The sequence below is a fragment of the Trichechus manatus genome, unplaced genomic scaffold (genome assembly GCF_000243295.1).
Source record: "Trichechus manatus latirostris isolate Lorelei unplaced genomic scaffold, TriManLat1.0 scaffold00011, whole genome shotgun sequence".
NCBI lineage: Eukaryota > Metazoa > Chordata > Mammalia > Sirenia > Trichechidae > Trichechus > Trichechus manatus.
Genome location: NW_004443947.1, coordinates 12280903 through 12304473, shown reverse-complemented (window position 1 = coordinate 12304473; position 23571 = coordinate 12280903). Strand labels below are relative to the sequence as shown.

Here is a 23571-nt window from a genome sequence, read left to right as displayed (position 1 = left end):
AGTCAGAATTGGGAGCTTTTCGAGAACTCCACAGACCTCTCCCGCCACCCTTACCCCTCTCGCCAGGAAAAAGCCAACCAAACAAACAAATAAGCAGGTAGATCAATAAAAAAAGAAATCCTCCAATGTCAGAGAAGGGCTGGGCGGCTTTCCTACCACCGTTGAACAGAGCCGTCTGCAGCCTCTCAGGTCCTGAACCGGCAATTCAGAACAGTTTGATTGCCTGCTTGATTGTTTGCGAGATAACTGCAAGATTGTCAGTGACAGGGTAATTTACTGAAGATTGCAATGTCAGACTCCATCCAAGGGGCTTGCTGGCATAAAGATGCGATTCTCATGACTGACAGGCCACTGCGAGATTGGACTGCCAATTTAAAGTTCACAGTGTCGTTGGATAGTGTTCAGAGGCAGCAGCCCATAATCATGCAGCATGATGAGGTCATTACAGACATAACATATGCTCATACTTTATAACCGATAGAACCCCAAATGCAAAATCCAGGGAAAAGGTAAATGTAAATATGGAAGAGGAAACAAAGGAAATCATTTATCTTTTTTTTTTTTTTTTGCTTTTGTCTTCTGCTATCGCTGATGTGTTATTAGGACATCTCCTGCCAGACAGACCCTTGAATAAAGGGCCTGGAATCAACAAAACAGTGGAGCAATTTGAGGTTCACAGTTTAGAAGTAGTCACAAACCCGAAAAGAGTGGCAGACTGAGGGAGGAGGGGAAGGAAGATGTCCGATGCTTAACAGGAAAACTCTCTTAAGTTATTATTGGGGCCCGATGTAGTCCTCAAGCTGGTTATATGGAGTGGGTGGAAAGTGGTTTGGGGTGGGGAGGGAGCCATTCCCAGCTTCAGGAGGGAAAGGCCACCAGAGATGGATGGAGCTCCTAATGCGAAGAGGCTACGACCTTAAAGAAATCTATAGTGCTAACAACAGTGGGTTTCTTCTCACCTGAGAAGTTTCTGTGGCTGCTGAATAGAGCTCTGCCAACATATCTCAGCAGGTTATTTTTAAATCCGAAGCAGGCATTCAGTTGTAGATTCCTTCTGTCTAGTGAAGGCAGTCCATGGAAGGTGATGTTAAAGGCAGAATGCTATGCTTTTTTTTCTTTTCTTTCATTCTGCCAAGGGCCCTTGGATCCATTGGACAATCTGAACATGCATCTGAAATGGTGCCTCCGTATTATCCTACTGCTGAGAAACAATTGTCCAGCACTGTTTCTTGGATCTGAGGTTTGCTGGGCACTGGGGAGTATCCAATTCAACCAGCTCGTCAAGCTGAGATGTTCGCAGCCTTGATTTCAAAAGTCTCTAAATGTAAAGCGTGCGTCCTCGCTCATGCTCCTGTGTCTGCATTTCTAGGAAATTTTGTAAATCTAAATGTGTTATGAGACACACAAGCAACATTTGCCCATGTGGAAAATGAGAGGCTAGTTTTCGTAATTTAAAGCCAGGCAAAACATGCAACCTCCTAATTTGTTTGTTTGCTAAAAAGAAAGTAATGCATTAAAATAATTGTACATTAATTGCTAAATTACAGTGGAACTTTGGTGAAATTACATATTTCAATTTCATTAGTGGAACCAAATGAAAGGGTAAAGCCAAAAAATTACATTGTAATATGTTTAAAGCACATAGGCAGGGCTCTGATTCAGGGTTCCAGTACATGTGTTTGTCAAGCTACTGCCTGGAGTTTGAGTGCCAGTGTCTGTAATGCTAATTATGGCCAAAAAAAAAAAAAAAAAAGCCTTGCTATCAAATCTGGGAGATACAAGCAAGTTATTCTCCAAGCTCCTCCACTGTGTGCTCAAACAATTCCTAGCAGTGAATGAGCATTAGCCAACCAATTCATTCTAATAGGAAATTCCAAGGAGTCGGCCCTGTCCTAGCATTCCCATTCTCAGCCCTTACAGACATGTGAAGAATGGGAAACAGTCATTTAATAATTCAACAATTATTTGTTGATTGCCCAATTCCATGTTTGGCACTAAACTAGGCATCAGTATAGAAATGAATAAGACATTGTTCTTCCTACTCAAAAAGCTCATTTTCCAGACACGAAGGCAAGCATAAAGAGATCATTAATTCCAATACAAGGAACTTAGCATTAACAACAATTTCTAAAATTTGTTATGCATTAGAATCACCTGAGAAGCGTGTTGAAAATGAAGATTCCATGACCTGCCCCTGGAAACTCTCTCTGAGGTAGAGGTCAAGGGTGGGCCCTTGATTCTCCCCACAGGAATCTGATGCAAAACCATTCTTTGAGAGCCTCTGATTCAGGGATGTACAGAACAGGAATACCTAACCTAACCAGAAGGCTTCCTGGTGGAGGAGGCCACATTAGACATGAGTCATGTCTGTTTCCCCCACTACATTGTCAGCTCCTGAAGGGCAGACACCACGGTTCTCTGCTCACTATTTGACTTCCAGCACATGCATGGCACTCCATAAATAATTGTTGAATGATCGATGAATGGATAGGAATCAGCTCAGGAACAGGGATCAGAGGCAGAAATCTATGCACGTAAATCAGGGTGTTCAAAGGCCTGGGGGCATGTGAGCAGGTAGAACCATAAGCAGTTGGATGGACTGATGGTTTAACGTCTGGGTGCCCAAGCCAAAGGGAGTTCTCCACATTTCTTAGAAAATATGAAACTTGCTGTCTCTGGTTCTACAACAGGTCAGAAGTTTCCTCCCTGGCTCAGAAGGAGCAGGGATGAAATGATTTTCTCCATTAAAGCAAGAATTAAGGAATCCCATGAATTTTGATTACTTATGCACCCATTAGAACAGGCCCCTGAGAAACGGTGAAGGGATAGTCTTCTTTGTGCTGTGTGGTTTAAAAGCAAAGTTTGTTTTTTAAAACACAAAAATAATACTAGCTCATTGTAGATATATTCGAAAGTCTGAAAAATGATAATAAAGAAAATAAAGATCTCACACTAATCTACTATCCCAAAAAAAGCAAGACCAAACCCGTTGCCATCTAGTCAGTTCCAACTCATAGCAACCCTATAGAATGGAGTAGAACTGCCCCATAGGGTTTCCAGGAAGCAGCTGGTGGATTCAAACTGCCGACCTTTTGGTTAGCAGCCGTAGCTCTTAACCACTGCTCCACCAGGGCTCCGATCTACTACCTGGGAGTAACCATTTGTCAACATTCTCAATGATTTCCTTTCAGTTCCCCTACCACCATGGGTACATATTATAATGATATTCTGCCTGTTGTGTGAAACCTGCCAACAGTGGTCCTTGGGAAGGTTTGGTGCTGTTCATGCCTGTGCTGGTGATGATGGTGTCACCGTATCCAAGCAGCTTTCTACCATGAGACCCACTGACCCAGCTCTGCCTCTGCCCTCAGATGGTCTGGTGGACTGCCTGGACCCCGATTGCTGCCTGCAGTCAGCCTGTCAGAACAGCCCGCTCTGCCGGGGTTCCCGCGACCCCCTAGACATCATCCAGCAGGGCCAGACGGACTTGCCTGTGGTGAAGTCCTTCTATGACCGCATCAAGCTTTTGGCAGGCAAGGACAGCACCCACATCATTCCTGGAGACAACCCCTTCAACAGCAGGTAAGTCTCCTTCTATCTGCAGGCTGTAAGGTCATCTGGGTCCTTCCCTATCAGAGCAGGAAAAGCTGCTCCTGGTTTTTCCAGGGACCCACTTGGCCTGGAAACTTCCCTATGGAGGGAACCCCTACCGAGGCTCACTGGAAGCCCTTCCCTCACTTGGGTGGGGCCGCAGAGCAGAGTCCTGGTCTCTGAGGGTCTGGCCACCTTCAACCCAGAACCTGCTGGGATACTGTTGATTCCCTGATTTTTGGATGATTTTATGAGGTATTATTTTATGTGACATTATTGTTATTATTTTTAAATCCCCCTTGATAATGCCTCTGATAGTGGCTTTTGTTTGATCACTGATAAAACCCTTCATTTGAAAGTGTTTTTGAACGCTATGATTAACTTGATAACATATCATTTATGGCATCTTAAAGTCAACAGGATGCCAGTTGCCAGAATTTATTAAGCATCTATAATTAGCCAGCTACCGTCTGTATGTCAGCATGTCATATTGTGGTGGCTTACATGTTGCTATGATGCTGGAACTTATGCCACCAGTATTTCAAAAACCAGCAGGGTCACGTATGGTGGACAGGTTTCAATGGAGCTTTCAGGCTAAGACAGACTAGGAAGAAGAGCCTGGCAACCTATTTCCAAAAATTAGTCAATGAAAACCCTATAGATCACAACAGAATTTTGTCCAATGTACTGCTCTGACCAGGATCACAACAGAGGGTTCTGGACAGAGCTGGAGAAGGATGTAGAACAAAATTCTAACACGCAAAAAAAGACCAGATTTACTGGCCTGAAAGAGACTGGAGAAACCCCGAAAGTATGGCCCCCTAGACACCCTTTTAGCTCAGTGGTGAAGTCACTTCCGAGGTTCACTGTTCAGCCGGGCATTGGACAGCCCCATAAAACAAAACGGGACTAATGAGGCACAGCAGTCCAGGGACAAGGGCTAGAAGGCAGAAGGGGACAGGAAAGCTAGTGATAAGGAACCCAAGATTGAGTAAGGACAGTGTTGACATGTAGTGGGGTTGTTAACCATTGTCATAGGGCAACATGTATACTGTTTAATGAGAAACTAATTTGTTCTGTAAACCTTCATCTAAAGTGAGAATAGCAGCACAACTGGAAGAACGTAATCAATGTTACTGAATTGTGCATGTAGAAATTTTTGAAATGGTGTATCTTTGGCTATGTATATTTTCACCCAAAAAAAAAAAAAGTCGCCAAGGGAGAGGGTTGACGTGTTGTGGGGTTGTTAACCAATGTCATAAAACAATATGTGTACTGACTAATGAGAAACTATGTGTTATGTAAACCTTCATCTAAAGTACAATGAAAAAAAAAAAAGAATAGTGTCCAATATAGTGCTGGAAAATGAGCCCCCGAGGTTGGAAGGCACTCAAAATATACAGTGGCTGCAACAATGAACTCAAGCATATCGACTGTTGTGAGGATGGCACAGGACTAGCCAATGTTTCGTTCTGTTGTACATTCTGTTGCCTTAAATCGGCAGCAACTCGATGGCAACTAATGACATAATGAGCCAGAGACTTAATGTTGATTATCTCTAACCTCACAGCAACCCCGTCAACTACATCTGCTAATGACCTACTATGTGCAAGGCATTGTGCCACTGCATTTCACCACTAATTCCAAAATGGCTGTAGGGAGTTTCTCCAGAACACTTTCTCTCAGTTCCTAATTTGAGGCTTATGAGTATTCTAGAATCAAATTCTGAATTTATTTTGTAGTCAACTTGACCCCTCCTTTCCTCCTAGGACAAGTTAGAACTGTGCCCCTGGAGAAAAGGGCAAGGGGAAAGTTTGGCTTTGAAACACCCCCTCCATCCCTTTATTCTTTGGAGCAATGTTTCTGATTCTGAGGGCAGAGTGGAGGAACAGGAGAGCCAGAGGTCTTCTTATGATCTGGCTGCATGTCAGTGATCTCCCTCTGAGTCGGTCCAGGTGTAGTTGTCCATGGTGTCTGCTGATGTGACTATCCCTATGTAGGTGGTGGGCGTGGTCTTCTTGGGGGTACCCCACACCATCTCCATGCTCCATTCCATTCTCTCCAGCACCATCTCCATTCTTCACGTGGAAAAATAAGAACTATGGCTGGAGTCTTCTTCAATGCCTTCTAGGAACTAGGAAATTGAGTAGGGTCGTCCTGGCCCCCTTGCTCCCTCTGACAGCCTCCATCATACCATCTTTCTCTCAGTTTCTTTTACCTTACTCAGGCAGATCCAGGAGCAAATCAGGAAGTATGCTGCTTACACAAACTTCTTGGCTTGTAGAGGGATCTTCACATGATGTCTGTCTTTCCTCGTGTATGTCTGTGTCTATTACACTCTTTTTATAAGACACCGCTCAGAACAGATTAGGTTTAGGACCCACTTTACTCATGTATGACCTCATTAACATAACAAAAGGGAACTCTTATTTCCAAACAGGGTCAGGGCTTAGGTCTTCAGCATAACTTTTGGGGGAACACAATTCAATCCGTAACATTTCACTTCTACTATAAATGCATCCTCCAAAGGCCCATGATCTGTTTCAGTCAGGTTCCTGATTAACATTTCATCATTCCTACCCTTAATCCAATAATTTCCTGATGTTTTCCTTTTCATTGCTTGTTCTTCTCCTGTCCCTTATAATTTAATCTTATCCTCCTCACTAGTAGTTACCACTTCTAAAGGTACGTTGAGCTAGAGCCAAGATGTAGGAGATCAGGCAGGAACCTCAGAACATTTGGTGATCTAAACCAGTCCTGGAGTCCCTGGGTGGTGCAACTGGTTAAGCGCTTGACTACTAACTGAAAGGTTGGCAACTGAAACCCACCCAGAGGCACCTCGGAAGAAAGGCCTGGGAATCTGCTTCAAAAGTTCAAAGCCTTAAAAATACTATGGAGCACAGTCCTACTCTGACATATGTGGGGTCACCATGAGCCATAATTGACTTGACAGCAACTGGTTCATACTGGCCCCAGAGACCCTGGTGAAAGAACCTTCCTTTAGAGAAAGCTGCTTCCGAAGCTTTGAACGTAGCAATAAATACCACCACCCAAATGAGCCTACATTCTCCCATGTGTCGGCATAATTCAGAAACACAAAGTGTTACTCCATGACACAGGTTGAAGTTCAGCAAGTATGTGAATTTGAGTGCATTATCATCTGAAAAATAATAAAGGACAAAGCTAAGAGTAAAAAGGAACTTAATTCAAGACTTCGAAGAAGGCATTTCCCCTGGATAACGGCACACAAAAATAACTAAAATGCCTTGACTACACCACTATAATTTATAGAGCAGATCTCACTATCTAGATAATGTGATAATTGTTACACATCAATAATCATAAATAGAAATGAACTGATAGCATGTTGTAGCTGAATCTTTTCTTCAAATTGACTGCAATGAAGAATTAGAAAAATATAGGGTAGAAATCACAGGCAATCCAACCGGTTTTATTCCTGTGGCACTTCACAGAGTCCTGTACTACAGGAATGATTTAAAGGAAATAAGAGTTGTGCAAAAAAAAAGGGGGGGGGGGAACACTGTGGAATGTATTCTCTATTTTGTTTTCTCATCACGAGCACTATGGACCTTGTGGTCATCAACACACATCGTTGATTTTAAAATACTTTCTGGTAAGGCCTTAAAGAAATCTTGGTCTGAGGAAGATAAGAAAACAGAACTGAACAAAAGGATTATTTTCATAAATTAGTTTTCCACTTTCAAAACACTCTAGCATTGTGGTTGGAACCAGCTAAAAATGGGATTCATTTGTTAGGCAGCCAGTAGCAGACAATTAGAGCTGTCAGTGGAACAGTCTAAACGCTTCTGAGATCATCAAAGGGTTGGAGTTGAACAGTTGGGGTTCTTGGAGACAGCATCCCTCCAGTTTTCAGGACACGCGGGATTACAGAAGTAAGAGCATTCCAGAAATCGAGCAGACTTTGACAAGATCCTGGCAAAGAACAGGTCGGCTTGATTACCTAGTCTAGAAATTGGGAGTATGTCCAGGAACCTTGGAGCCTGACAACCTCTCTGCCTTAGCCAAATTGCCCAGTGCCTGGGAAGGCCAACAAGACAGCTGCAGACCTGTCTGGTGGGCTGGTCTCGGTGCAAAAATGGAGCTTCTCATTAGTCAAGAGAATTCAGGAGAGAGATGAATTTTGAGTAGAATATTGTGGCATCTCCATAGCTTTGTGGGATTTCCCAGAGGTGGCTGGTTGGAGACTGGCATTCATGGGAAAGTTCTAGTTACTGTGATCTGGAGACAGGGGAGCTCTCCCTGACACTGAAATAAAGTTGGAAACCCCCTCTACTCAAGATAGCAGAAATTTGATAGAAATATCTAACCACATGGATTCCAGAATCCATGATATTTCTACCAGAAAAAAAAAAAAAAGATCTCCAATATTCTCTTTTCCACAGGCTCTCATGGATTATAAGAAATTTCACTCTTGTTGTTAGTTACCATTGAGTCAGCTCCAACTGATGGTGACCTTAGGTATAACAGAGCAAAACATTGCTTAGTCCTTTGCCGTCTTCATTTTGCTCTTAGAGAGCAGCAAAACACTACGTGTATCTATACCCCAGCCTCCTAAAAACCTCTGTGTCTTCCCCTCCACCCACTCCTGCATCCCAGCCTAAAAGAGAAGAGTAATGTTGCTCCAAAGCCAAAGAAGGAAACGAGTAGCCAGATGGGAAAGCTCTCACCCGAGTATAATACTCCCTGTGCCAGGCTGAGGCATAAACGTGAGTGATGAGGGACAGCCTGAAACTCAGGCCAAGCAAAAGTCAAACAATGCCAAGAAATGGAGCAAGGCCAAGGGTAGAGGCCAAGCGCAAAGAGGACCTCACGGCCCAGCCATGTGACGGGAAATACTGCCTAGGATTTCACCCCAAAATGTCAACAGTTCTGTTCCTCAGGAAAAGCAAGCCTTGAGACATCGCTTTTGCCCACATCTCTCTGTGAGGTGTGATAGCATGAAGCCAGAAGTTAATGTTGAGTCTTCTTGCCCTGTTATTGTTGCTGTTAGTTGCCGTCAAGTCAACTCTGACTCATGGCGACCCCATGTGTTACAGAGTAGAACTGCTCCAGAGGGTTTTCTTGGCTGTAATCTTAACAGAGGTAGATTATTAGATCTTTAGGCCTTTTCTTCCATGGCACTCCTGGGTGGATTCGAACCTTTAGGTTAGCCGTCAAATACAACCATTTGCACCACCAAGGGACCTTTCTCCTTGTCTTAGGGGACCTGATGAAGGCAGAGGAGCAGTGGCAGCATGAGGGGGGAACTCGACAACCCCTACCGCCTTGTCTCGTGTTCTCCTCTGCTTGGCTCAAAGACTCCTTGTGTTTTTTTCTCAGCTTGGTTTCTCTCATCCGAGGCCAAGTAGTAACTACAGATGGAACTCCCCTGGTTGGTGTGAATGTGTCTTTTGTCAAGTACCCAAAATACGGCTACACCATCACCCGCCAGGATGGCACGTAAGTAGCTTTGTGGGGCTTGTACCTGCTCAGAACCAAGTGTGCATGCGGAGACACGTGGTGCCAGTGGCTTGGAACCATGTGGCTCCCCCTTGTGGACTGGGGTGCCCACTAGGCCAGACCTCTAGTCAGGATCCCCCCAAAGAGACATCTTGCTTTTTGTGTGATATCAAAAAAGGAAAATCAATAGAAGGGCCAACCTATCCAGGGCTGCCAACAGTCTTTACTCTTCTTTTTTTTCATGCCGGATAAATGCTTTTCTGTGTGTGCATGTGTTTGGGGTGGGTTGGATTCTACAAAGAAGGGAAGACAGCACTTGGACACCAAACCTACCCTATTTTAAATTAAAGACAGTGCAAGGAGACAGGAATATATATAACTGAGTATCCTGTGGTAAACACCTTCTGCTTTCATCTGTGGCTTTAGGAGTTGTGTTGTTTTCGCTGTTGTTTTGAGGGAGTGGGATGTAATCAGAGGAGTCTAATTAAATACAGTTACAGTCACCCTGCTGTGTGAAGGAGGCAACCTCTCCCTATTATCTTCTGATTGGAAACATGCACCTGTTCAGCCCCCACCAAGATTGCTTAATCCATTGGGCATGAAGTTGAAAATTAAAGGAAAAGATACGAAAGAGAAGAAAAGAAATCTATGGGAAGGGGAAAAAAGATTACTCACTCTGGGCTGAAAAAAAAAAACACTATCACATTCTATTCCAAATGAAAGAGGGGACTGTTGCTGTAAATCAGATGGGAACATTTTTTCTGTAAAATTGGGGTCTGGAAAATCTTGGTCACATCATGTGGGTGGGGAATGTAATTCTTGTCTTTCACAGGTGAAGAGCTGGGTCTCACTTTCTAATGTCTTAAGGTAGCCTTGCAGGCAGTTTCAAAAACTACCAGCCCACAGTAGCCCTATCCTCATATTCCTACCTCTGAAACCCAAAGAAGGAGTTTAATGATTCACATCCACTCCTCAATATTTATTAAATTTCTAATATCTTAATCGTACATTTCTGTAGCCAGATGTCATTATTTTCAGGCACTAGGACTGTGATTGTGTTGTATGCAGAGTTGCTTTGGCCCCTTGTTAGTCCTTAGAAGCCAGCAGCCTTGAAGAACTAATGTCCTGAAGTCAATGTCAGTAAAGTCCCTGTGAGACAGCGTGAGAGGACATTTCTGAGTCCTTGGCCTGCTCTCTGTCCCTTCCTTATTCTGCCCATCCTGCTCTGCTGCTTCCTGACTAATTCTGGTGCAAATTCACTTCTCAGATTGTCCACCCAACCTCCTGGATCAAAGATCCTTCAGTTTATTCAGGTTTCAAAGCCATGGCAGTCACAGGGTATGTTCTGGAAGGCCTCGTGGAATCCCACAGTCTGTTGTCCACAGACATTCATGATTTGACCCTATTATACAAATCTGCAACAATTTTACTCCAAAACATTTGACTGTCTTCTGTATCCTGTACAAAACTATCCCTGAGGCATGCATGCCCACTAAATAAGTACATAAACAAGCAAACAAACAAACATTTGTACTGTGCATGCTCTGATATTAACCTTAATATTCAAAGGCCCCTTGTTCATTCATCTCAGGTCTACTCATAAACATCAGAATTGTTACCAAAATTGGCGAAGCCAGTGGGTCAGCTGGATTTTCACCCAGTGTCCACTGTGACCCAGGTACTCTGCTTGCTGCTGGGAATTCTGAACGGAGCAAGAGAGACAGCTCTGCTGCCCTCAAGGAGCCGACATTCTAGGGGAGGAGTGAACCTCCATTAACCACCTTCTTTTCTGTTAATTGTGAAAGGGTTACCTTTATTTTACTTTACTGGTAGTACACCTCAGTCCAGCTCTTGAACAAACAGGAGATAGTTTATGACGTATTGTCAACAATATCAAAAACAGAGCAGGGATAATTAGAAGCAACTTTAATGAGTCCCTCCCTGTGTCCTAGAATCATATCACTATAACTATAGTATTTACTGAACGTGCATACTAGGCTAGCACTGTGCTAAGTGCTTTACACCAGGGATCTGCAAACCTTTTCTAAAAAGGACCAGATAGTAAATATTTAGGCTCTGAAGGCCTAAAGAACCTACAGTTTCTGTCACAGCTACCCAGCTCTGCCATTGTAGTACAAAAGCAGCCATAAAGGATACATAAATGAACGAGCATGGCTGTCTTCCAATTAAACTTTATTTACCAAAACAGGTGGTGGGCCGGATTCAGCCAGTGGGCCATAGTTTGCTGACCCCTGCTCTCCACTCACCATGATATTTCATTCTCTCAGTCACACTGTGAAATAGGTATTCTTATTTTACAGATGAAGAGGGTTAGTAATTTGCCCAAAGTCACACAACTAGTTAAGTGGTTGAGTTTGGTTTCCAACCCAGGCTGTCAACCTCCAAAGCCCATGCTCTTCTCCACTGTGCTCTGCCCTTCCACTGCCCTCAGGTGAGGAGCTCAAGCACCCTGCCCTGTCTGAAGGTGAGTTCACCTGCTCAGTGAGCCCATTTGCCCTCTCTCCAGGTTTGACCTGATCGCCAATGGGGGCGCATCCTTGACCCTGCACTTTGAGCGTGCCCCGTTCATGAGCCAGGAGCGCACTGTATGGCTGCCGTGGAATAGCTTTTATGCCATGGACACCCTAGTGATGAAGACCGAGGAGAACTCCATCCCCAGCTGTGACCTCAGTGGCTTCATCCGACCTGATCCAATCATCATCTCCTCTCCCCTGTCTACCTTCTTCAGTGCTGCCCCTGGGCAGAACCCCATCGTGCCTGAGACCCAGGTAGAAATGGCAGATACCATGATGGTACTCTCAGTACTTCCCTGACCCAATCCAACTGGCTGACTTCCTCCTATCACACCTCTCTCCTTGTGTGAGCCAGAACCTAATATTGGGAGCTGAGGGGGAGCAAAAAGCAATGAGCACAATGGAATTTATAACCATTGGAGACTAAACTTTGAATCCCTCCTGGACAGTCTCTGGATGTCTCCAGAGAGTCTTTCAAGATGTTGGCAGTCACTGGAGCTTTTAATAAAATAAAAACAATATACATATGTGCAACCCACCTGCAAATTGCTTTTTATTCCTGTTAGTCACAGAGATACATGAAAAGAGGCGCTTTAATGATCTACATTGGTGTTACAACAGAGGACATATTACATTATTGCCTCCCTGTTGCTTTATACCGATTGTCAGTGGAAGTTGTAGGTTCACATAATTACAGCCTCTCGTGGCCTCCTTGCATGCAGCTAGCAATAAAGCCTGCTGTTCTTATTTACATCTTTTGCCAACAGTGTGGTTTTTAAAAAGAAACACAACAGTGACCAAGAATAATTATTAATCCAAAAATCATAACCTCAACCCCTTCGCTCCACGGTGTAGGACGAAGTTTTGTTGTTGTTGTTGTTGTTGTTTCCCTCAGCCGTGGGAAGTGGTTCTTGTCCCCATAGAGGATGTGACGCGTCAGTGATGGAGGCAGCCTCTGGGTTACTGGAAGCTCGCCAGCCTGGGTGCTTTAGGTGCAGCTTGCCTACCCCGTGTTCCCCCTGCAGGTTCTTCATGAAGAAATTGAACTTCCTGGTTCCAACGTGAAGCTTCGCTACTTGAGCTCCAGAACTGCCGGCTACAAGTCGCTCCTGAAGATCACCATGACCCAGTCTACGGTACCCCTGAACCTCATCAAGGTGCACCTGATGGTAGCTGTGGAGGGGCATCTCTTCCAGAAGTCATTCCAGGCTTCTCCCAACCTGGCCTACACCTTCATCTGGGACAAGACAGATGCTTACGGACAAAGGGTGTATGGACTCTCAGACGCTGTTGGTATGTTTTTGGTTTCAGCCACTCATTGATTGATGGATTTCATCATGCATTGATTCAACAAATATTTATGTAGCTCCTAGTATGTGCCAGAGAGGTATTGGTGGGTCATTGGTAGAATTCTTATCTTCCTTGCAGGAGACACAAATTGAATTCCCAGCCGATGCACCTCATGCACAGCCACTATCCGTCAGTGGAGGCTTGCATGTTGCCATGATGCTGAACAGGTATCACCAGAGCTTCCAGATTAAGATGGACTAGTAATAAAGGCTTGGTGATCTACTTCCAAAAATCACACAATGAAAACCCTATAGATCACAACAGTCCAACCTGCAATCAATCCTGGGGATAGTGCAGACGTGGGCAACGTTTCCTTCTCTTGTGCATGGGGTTGCCATGCGTCAGGGGCCGACTCAATGTCAGCTAACAACAATATGTGCCAAGCAAGCAGTGGCCAACAAGACAGACAAGAGTCCTCCTCTTATAGGCCTCACGTTCTAGTAAGGGATAAAGATAATAAACACAGACTGGTCAAGAAAATATCAAGCAGTGGTAAGTGCTAATATAAAAATAAGTGATATATACTGGGGAGGAGGGACAACTGTGGATGGGCATTCAAGGAAGGCTTCTCAGGGGAATGACATTGATCTGAGGGTTGAATGACAAGAAGGAGCTGTGTGAAAATCAGGAAAAAGGCATTCCAGGCAGGGAGAAGAGTGAGATGTGTTTGAGGAACAGAGAGAAGGCCAGTGTGGCTGGAATATAGTGGGCAAGGAAAATATAAGAGATGATGAGAGAGACGGACAGGGACCAGATCATGTTCCAGAGAGAACGCTTGCAAATGGCACAGAATGCACCACAAGAATCAGAAAATGGAACCCTAAGGGGTTTGAAAGCCACCTGCTAGGTTTCAGGGCTTTATCATTGAGGAAATCACACAGTTTCCCCTATGGTCACCGTAAGAGAGGGAAGAGTTATCAGTCTTTGAAGAGTTGCGAGCTGTGGATTAAAATCAGTTTACATGGTTTTTTGTTTTTTGTTTTTCTTATGGTAAACTGTCTGGAGATTAATTAAAGTCCTGTATTTTCTTCACCAACAGTCATATGATTTTCACTGTGAGGAAAGATAAGTTGCCGAAATAAAAAGCCAGCAAACAAAAATTTTCACTGTAATTGGCAGCCAAATTTCATCAAACACTCCCTTTGTGCAGAGCATTGTGCTAAATCCTTTGTCTTGGGTAACCTCTTAATAACCCTATCTTGTAATCCCACTATGCAGAGGGAGGAGGGAGAGCGTGAACTACCTAAAGTCACACCCCCCGCAGGTCACAACAGCTCGGCCAATGACCCCAAGTTGTCTGTCCCCAGCCTGGGTCCTTCTCCGCTGTGCTGCACTGCCTCCCTAGTAAGTGGAGATAAAAACTTAGTAAAGATAGCAATGGAGCCCTGGTGGCACAGTGGGTAAGCACTCAGCTGCTAACCAAAAGGTCAGCGGTTCAAACCCAGCAGCCGCTCCGTTTGAGAAAGATGTGGCAGTCTGCCTCCATAAAGATTACAGCCTTGGAAACCATATAGGACAGTTACACTCTGTCCTATAGGGTCACTATGAGTCAGAATTGACTCGATGGCAATGAGGTTTTTTAAGATAGTAATATGTTATAGGAATAACTGGTGCATTTAATATAAAACACTGGTTAATCAAAAAAATATTGTATCTGGCTTTAGCCAACATCAAAATGATAGTCAATATCAAAAAGTAGACTGAATATTATAATGTACCCCCATGCACTTCAGCTTCAACAATTATCAACTCATGATGAATCTTGCTTTTTCGGTACCCTCATCTACTCCCATCTCCTGTATTTTTCTGAAGCAAGTTTCAGACATCATATTATTGAGTCCATAATATTTCAGAATGAATCTCTAAAAGACGCTTTTAAACATACAACAATACCATTATCACAACTAAAAAAAAAAAATCCACAATGATTTCTTAATATCATCAAATAGCTCATCATTGTTCAATATTTCAATTCTCATGAATATCGTAAACTATTAATGCTGTATTTGTTTGAATCCAAATCCAAATAAGATCCACCTTTTGCAATTGGTTGATTTTTCCCAGGTTTATTTTTATCTACAAACATCCCCCCAAATCTCTCTCTCTTTTAACTGTTTGCTGGTAGAATTTCCCATAGTCTGATTTTGTTTTTGTTTTCTGAGTGCATAGCTGTGATTGTTGAACCTGTTCCTCTGTCCACTGTATTCCCTATAAATTGGTAGTTGGATCCTGAGGCTTTTTCGCGTTCAGATGTGATTTTCTTTCGGCAAGACGAATTGATAGGAGGTGCTATATTCCTCCATCAGGAGGCAGGCAACGTCAGGTTGTGTATCTTTCAGTGATTTTAATGGTCATTGCCTAGATCCATTAAGTCATTAGGGGTTACAAAAGGATATTTCAATTCTGTGATTCCTTCTTCATTTATTAGCTGGAATACTTTTATACTGAGGTACTCTTTTATGGACTATTTGGTCATTTGAGGTGCAGTTCAAATAGGAAAGAAAGGAGAAATGCTTGATTGTTTTCCTTTATTTGATAGTTTTCTATATAATGAGTTGATTCTCTAGCATCCTCCAATGGAGACCGATTTATTTTTTTTAATATCATTGTAAACTCATAGATTGAAATGAGTCAAATATGTTTCAATCCATTGATGTCACTATTCTTATTAAAGGTCAAATTGTCTCATATGTGGTCCATGGGAGCCTCTTCAAGTTGACGCCTAAATTCCTCTGACATGACCCTAGTAGATTTTGATGGTTTCCATACTGGCTGGTAGGATAAAATGGCCTGAGCTGGCTCTAGCCATTTCTTCAAGGAGTCCTGATTCCTTTTAATGAGAGATAATAAGTCAAAACCACAAGCCAGGCACTAGTGATTCTCTTTGCTACTGGATTAGTAATTGTTTATTGGCATTTTCAGAGGACAAACTAGGAGCTATGTTTTGTTTTTAAATAAAATGCATCTTACATTGCTATCGACACTTCCATATCTCAGGATTTAAAAGAAGCTGTGGAGAATCCCCAAAGGTAGCACAGGTAGTTAAGAGTTTAATGTAGTAGGAAAAACAGTAATAACAATGCATCATATTTCTAGAGCTGCATTCCAATTAAAAATGTGTGGCATCTCAGCATTTGGTCTCATCTATCCTTACCACAGGGCCCTGGGTGGTGCAAATGGTTTGCACTTGACTAATAACTGAAAGGTTGGCGGCAGTTCAGACCCACCCAGCAGCGGAAGAAAGGCCTGACAATCTGCTTCTGTAAAGATTACAGCCAAGAAAACCCTACAGAGCTCAGTTCTACTATGTAACGCACGGAATCGCCATACGTCGGAATCGACTCGATGGCAATGAGTTTGGTTTTGGTTTATCCTTACCACAACTCTCTGAGAAATCGAGGCTTCACAGACTCCATTTTAGATGTGAGGAAAACGGAGCAGGGGGAAGCCTGAGCTGGAAACAGACCTAGCGCTAATCTGGCATCTGCCTCCTCTGTCTCTTTCACTTGTCCACGTGGCAAAATGCAAGAATTTTACAAATAGTTTTTAGATTCTGTTCCGCACTGAATCTCCACATAACTGGCAGGCTGTGCCCCCCATGCCTGCCTTTCTGGCATTCTCTGGGATCTGGAGTGAATATACAAAATTCCTTAACTTATGCAAGCTGTTGCCCCCCCAAATCTTCATGTAAATGAGCCACTAAGTTTCCAAACGCCTTCTCCTAGTGAACGAACATGAATAACGCTAAAGATAAGACATACATGCCGTGAACAACAGGTTGAGAGAAACAGGTACCTGTCCATCCACAGAGGACGCTTTTATTAGGTTTTTCAATGATTCGCCTCCTCCCTCCACATCACTGGGGTCATTTTTGAAAGCCAGTTGTTCATTTGAAAGGTCTTTCCATCCCCACAGAGTACAACTGTGTAAAGTTTCAAGGTTAAGTTCAGCTTGAAATCTGAATTTAATATTGTGAAATCACAAAGAGGAAAGCAATCAGCCTACCTCCTTGATTGAGTTTTTGGAACAGAATTGGTATTACCGTGAGCACATGCATCTTGCTCTTGCTAGAGAGCTCTGGAGCAATCAAGTGAACTCTGACTCCTCTCCCACCCTGCTCACCCCTTTCTATCTTGCAGTGTCTGTCGGGTTTGAGTATGAGACGTGCCCCAGCCTAATTCTCTGGGAGAAAAGGACAGCCCTTCTTCAGGGATTTGAGCTGGAACCTTCCAACCTCGGTGGTTGGTCCCTGGACAAACACCACATCCTCAATGTTAAGAGTGGTATGTGAATACATCTTCTTTCCCAAATACATCCTCATCTTTTCTGGAACCTTCTTTCCAGTATTGACATTTAAGTGGTAGCCCCTTTCTTTCCCTCAGCCATTTTTTTATTAAGTGCCTGAAATATTCATAGGTTTTCCCACCTTCTTGTTTTAAACGTCAAAAAATGTTGAGCCGGTTTCCCCAGAGCATCAGCCTTACTGTACCTCACAATTCTTCTTCATCTAACCCCACAAATGTTATCTTACCCAGTAACATAGCATTTGGGATTTACCCCTCCCATTACTGTTCTATCAGCAGTATTGTGAAGAAATTGGAGAGCTCCCCAAAGGTTGACCTCTCCTAATTATTCTTTTCTCTCTGTCACTGAGCATGAGCCTCCGTAGGCAATAGAAGTTTCCTCCCCAGAGGGCTGCAATAACCACTCCCATTTACCCCTTTCCCCTAGGAATCCTTCACAAGGGCACAGGGGAAAACCAGTTCCTGACCCAGCAGCCCGCCATCATCACCAGCATAATGGGTAATGGCCGCCGCAGGAGCATTTCCTGTCCCAGCTGCAATGGCCTTGCCGAAGGCAACAAGCTGCTGGCCCCGGTAGCTCTGGCTGTTGGAATCGATGGGAGCCTCTTTGTTGGTGACTTCAATTATATCCGACGCATTTTTCCCTCTCGAAACGTGACCAGCATCCTGGAGTTAAGGTAAATAGCCACACAGGCAAGCGTCTTTTGCTCTACTACTCCCTAATCACAGCCGTGCCTCCAACATGCCCAGTCCAGGGATACCCTTACCACCCTGAATTCCCATGAAGGCCCCAGAGAGTTAAGCCTGAAGAAAGCTGAGATTTACTCCCTGGAGAGGAGTGGTCCAAAGGGGTCTTCCAGTGGCTTTATTTGGGGTTTTCCAGAGAATACGCGGTCCACATGGTAGGCTGAGGATCAAACTCTACGCCTGAAATCAAATAAGGATTTGGGAAAATGCTCTGTGTATCTCTAAAACACCACACACATATTTGATAAAATTATTACCAACATCCGCCTTGCAAACAAGGATAAAGGCTTTCAGCCATGGGGTTCAGGGTGGGACCTGGGCAGCCATCGTTTATAAAACCTCTACAGGTGATTCTAATATATACCAGACAGTAAGAGAACCACTGCTTTCAGCTGTTGGCCCATTTCAGTGGTTTTTAAAGTGACACTTACTAAAAATACCAGTTCCTGGACCCCTCTCCCCACTAGAGGTTCTGATTCAGGAAGTCTGGAAAAGAGCCAAGGCCTCTTTTATTTTTTTACAAGCCGTATAGAAGATTCTGACATACCTCAAAGTTTGAGAATCACTAATGTTCATTTCCGAATTCACAAGTTTGTGTTGAGCACTTCTGTGTGTAGCACATAGATTCCCTGGATCTTACTTAGCACATGCGCTAGGGTATGTGTTAGCAAGACTGTGGAAGCCTTGCTAGGTAATTTCTGTACACTCCTGGCCATTGCTTGCTCTAAGTCTGAAATCCAGTCTCCTCTGTACTGGGGAAATATTGGTCCCCAAAAGCTCTTGGGAACTCCTTCTTCCCAGGAAATTTGACTCCAGGCTGTCAAATCCAGGGGTAGGTAGGTAAATACAGGTTGGATAAGGGAGAAAGATTTATTCACCAAATATTTGCTGAATGCATACTATATGCCATGGACTAACTGGCTGGGGGAAAAAGGTGGGGAACAAGCAAAGTTCCAGCTGTTGGGGTGTTCACAGTCTGATGGGGAGCGTCAGACCAAATCATGTTGCTTCATGGAAACTAATTTCAAATGGCACAGAAGGCTTTAAAGCACATCTAACAGAGTAAGAAATAGGGACTATTTGGTGGGTGGGGTAAGGAAGATAACTTAAGATAACATAGTCAGACAGACCTCTCTAACTGGATGACATCTAAGCTGGGACCCAAATGATGAGGTCAACCACATGAAGATCTGGGGAAGACCGTTCTAGGCAGAAAGAAGACTTGTGCCAAAGTCCTAACACCAGGAAATAACCTGGCTTGTTTGAGGAATTGAGAGAAGGCCAATGTGGCTAGAGAGCGGTGAGCTGCAGGGGATTGTTTCGGAGGAGGTGGGAGAGGTAGGCAGGGGACTGATGCTTCAGGATCTTACTGGTTGTATCAAAAAGTTTCAGTTGCATTCCAACGGCAGTGGACAGCCATTGGAGATTGAAGCAGGGAGTGGAGTGGAGTGGAGCTGACATGATCTAATTTGCATTTTTAATGATGACTCTGGCTGTAATGTGGAGAATGGACTGTAGGGACAAGAATGAAATTAGGAAAACCCATAGGGAGGCTGGGTCAATCGTCCAGGATTCAGGTGATGGCAGCTTGGAATAGGATGGCTGAGGGGAAATGGTGAAGTGTTCCAATTAGGATATATTTTTTGAGGTAGATCTGATAGGACTTGCTGATGGATTGGATATAAGGAATGAAAAAAGAGTAGAATTAAGGGTGATGGCTAGGATTTTGGCCTGAGCAGCTGAGTGGATGGGGGTATGTCTTAGTTATCTAGTGCTGCTGTAACAGAAATACCACAGGTGGATGGCTTTAACAAACAGAATTTTATTCTCTCACGGTTTAGGAGGCTAGAAGTACAAATTCATGGTGTCAACTCTAGGGGAAGGCTTTCTGTCTGTTGGTTCTAGGGGAAGGTCCTTGTCATCAATCTTCCCTTGGTCTAGGAGTCTCTCAGCGTAGGGACTCTGGGTCCAAAGGATGCACTGCACTCCTGGCACTTCTTTCTTGGTGTCACGAGGTCTCCATCCTCTCTGCTTGATTGTCTCTTTTATATCTCAAAAGAGATTGACTCAAGATACAACCTAATCCTATAGATTGAGTCCTTCCTCATTAACATAACTTCCTCTAACCCTGCCTCATTGACATCATAGAGGTTAGGATTTACAACACGTAGGATAATCACATCAGATCACAAAATGGTGGACAACCACACAACACAGGGAATCATAGCCGAGCCGAGTTCATATACATTTTTGCGGGGGACACAATTCAATCCATAACAGGGTGCCTTCAGATGCAAACTCGACTGCTAGGGAAATGACTTAGAAGAGGTCAGAAGGTTATGCTTACATTTTAAGTGTCTTTGAGGGCCCTTCTGGGAGAGATGCCAATAACCTGACAACCAGCAACTACTGTTCAGTATCCTTGGGGGCTGAGACTGCAATAGGCATTAAAAAACCAGTTGTTGTCGAGTTGGCACCAAGTTATGAAGACCCCATGTGTGTCAGAGTAGAACTGTGCTCCATGGGTTTTCAGTGACTGATTTTTCAGTAGATTGCCAGGCCTTTCTTCCAAGATGCCGCTGGGTAAACGCAAAACCTCCAACCTTTTGGTTAGCAGCCAAGCCTGTTAACCATTTGCACCACCAAGGACTCCACAACAAACATTACAAACAAATAAACCCGTTGCCGTCGAGTCGATTCCGACTTACAGCAGCCCTATAGGACAGAGTAGAACTGTCCCATAGGGTTTCCAAGGAGCGGCTGGTGGATTTGAACTGCCGACCTTTTGGTTAGCAGCCAAGTTCTTAACCACTGCGCTACCAGGGCTCCACAACAGACATTGGGTGGGGGGTAAAAAGGGAAGGAGAAAACACCAGCTCCACCCCAAGCAGGTTACATCCTCAGTGGTTTACTGAGCTCAGTGGTGACCCAAGTCCTGGGCTATGCTCTGAGAATACCAACGGGGATGAAACACAGCCTCAGAGAGCACCCATTCATGGGTGATAGACGGGCATCCAGCAAGTAAAGGCCGAACAACATGAGTGTTCTGAAAGATCCAGAAACCAACCATCATACAAACACAAAGGGGGAGGCAGTGCTTCATTCTGCCATGGAGTGGAGTAAGAGGGTATGGGAAGGCTTTCCAGAGAAGAACATTCCACTAGAGAAATAGCCAAAACATGAGCAATTTAAAAAAAGATGGAAGAAACTGTATAACCCTTAAGCTGATAAACTGACAATTAGACAACCTTCTTTTCCTATGATAAGTCTCTGCATCTAGGACCCCTTCCCAAGATTTTTTTTTCCCCTTTTTAATCCTAGGAAGGCCTCCTTTTCAGGCATGCTAAGAGCAATGGGGACCATAGGATGATGCAGGAAATGGGATAGATGTATCACTGTGCTTTTCCATGGCCTACAGGGAGAAAAAAGATCAAATGATTTAAACTGATATTTGTAATCCTCCACATCTGGCCCTTACTCCTTTGTCACTGCTCTTCCTGCTGTATCTCATACTCAGAGCCCAGCTGGTGCTTATACATGCCTACCTGTGAACCTTGACTTGTGCCTCTCTCTACTTCTAATGCCTTCCCAACCTAATCTACTTCATCATGTCCGCCTTTACGGTTCAGTTTGAGAGTCCTCGCTTCTAGGAAACCAAAACGCTCCTTATCCTCCTCTGCGTCCCTTAACTCTCTGATTTTCCATTAGAGTTGACAGCACTTACTGCCTTGTTTTCTGCTAATCGCTATGTCAGTCTTCAGGGCCCTAGCGTGTGACCTTCTCTAGAAGAGACACCTTTGCACCTTAGGTGACCAAGACATGTGCTGGAATTAAAGGAGATGCAGACCAGTGTCTTCCGTGGGAATTGGTCCTTGAGTCCATGTCACTCAAGGTGCAGTGGCGACAATATCAACGATATGAGCTCTCAGCCCACTCTCGCTCAGCGTGAGCCACACCATGCCCATGCGGTGACATTGAGTCCAGCTTGAGGGAGTGTAACTCCCAATTTCCCTCGAAAGCCGTGTGATTTTTTTTTTTTCTCCTGTTTTAACCACCTTCAAACTTGTTCTTGCTTTCATCAGCCAGGTACCCAGAGCCGATTAGAAGTTAAGCTTTACAAGAACCCTGGTTTGATTCTTCTTTTTCTTCCCACTACATACCTGAAAACAAAGGGCTGTCAATCCCCTCTCTTCAAAACAGCAAGCAGCAAAGGGAGGCAAGGAGGGAGGAAGAGACCTGTCTTGCTTATGTCTTTTCTCCATTGTGAGTTGGCAGCTGAATTATTCCATTTCGGGAGTAAGTGCCCATCTTTATCTTGCTTACCCACCTCAGAGCTGAGCGTCGCTGTCAGAATCCTATTTCAGTATTCCCATGGTTCTTTCAGAATCCTTCCCTCCTCCTTCAGTTGCCTGTCCAAAACATGTAGGGGCAGACTTCTACACTCTTGAATAACTTCTGATGCTAGAAAGACCCTTCCTCTTGGGTAGAATGGTTATCACCTGTGTGCTACGATTCCACCAGCACTCAGGACATTGTCAACACCCATGCCTCAAAAAAGACTGACGCCCACCTTTAGTAGCTCATTTCATTTCTTATAACTATCACTCTCTCAGATGGTCCTTGGAAAACCCAAGCCCTCTGGAGGAGAGTGTATTTTTTTTCAGTCATTAACGTCTTAGTGTGAATTTTTGTCCCAGAAAAACCTTTCCTCTCTCTACAATTCCCCAATCTGAGGGCATCTTAGGAACTGGACCCCAGTATAAGACAGTGAATGATAACTTCCAGGACAGTGTTTCTCTCTACCTTTTCTTAATTTATCCCCCTTTTGATAAACATAGGAATCTCACACCTTCCTTATTATTTGAAATTCTAACTTTTTAATGTTCCAAACATGAAATTTTCTTATGATATGAAATATGTTTTCTTCTAGCTAAACCACTTCCCCACACTGAGATTCTGGTGGTGCTTTGGAGATGAGTCAAGGGCATCATTACATCGGGGAAGGAAATTGTCCAGCCTGAAATGTGAGGGCTGGATGGGGAGGAGATGTGGGAAAAGGGGGGCCAAGGAAGGAGGGCAACGGCAGCAGAAACTGGATATAAGCACCACCAAAGACAAGCTTTGTTTACTGAGAATTTCAACCAGGACAAACCCTGCTTGATGCCAAGGTAGAATGTTCGGGAGGAAATATGGCTCTAGTTAGAGAATTGGAGCCAAGAAATAAAGGAGCCTGGTGGTGCCATGGTTAAGTACCTGGCTGCTAACCAAAAGGTTGGTGGTTCGAACCCACCCGGAGGCTCTATGAGAGAAAGACCTGGAGATCTGCTCCCATAAAGATTACAGGCTAGAAAACAGTATGGGGCAACTCTGTCACATGGGGTCGCTATGAGTTGAAATTGACTGGACAGCACCTAACAATATAACAGCAACAGTAGATTATGCAAATGCTTGCCCTGCAGGGTGAGGGTATGAGGATGGAGGACAGAAAAGAAAAGACAACAAAGACCCACCCTAGGATAACAAGGACAACCATATCCCCCCCAAATTTTGTACAGTGCTTGGCA

At 44.0% G+C, this 23571-nt stretch overlaps 1 protein-coding gene across 5 annotated transcripts in view; it reads left to right on the top strand.

Moving 5' to 3' along the window:
• TENM2 (teneurin transmembrane protein 2) overlaps positions 1-23571 on the top strand; it is a 1072759-nt gene that overhangs the window by 993542 nt on the left and 55646 nt on the right. For all 5 annotated transcript variants that reach the window (XM_012560118.1, XM_004371224.1, XM_012560117.1 and 2 more), the window contains 6 exons: positions 3372-3582; positions 8953-9072; positions 11600-11861; positions 12632-12899; positions 17096-17239; positions 17688-17937. In XM_012560118.1, coding sequence (XP_012415572.1) covers positions 3372-3582; positions 8953-9072; positions 11600-11861; positions 12632-12899; positions 17096-17239; positions 17688-17937 — 1255 coding nt within the window. The remainder of the gene's footprint in view (positions 1-3371; positions 3583-8952; positions 9073-11599; positions 11862-12631; positions 12900-17095; positions 17240-17687; positions 17938-23571) is intronic.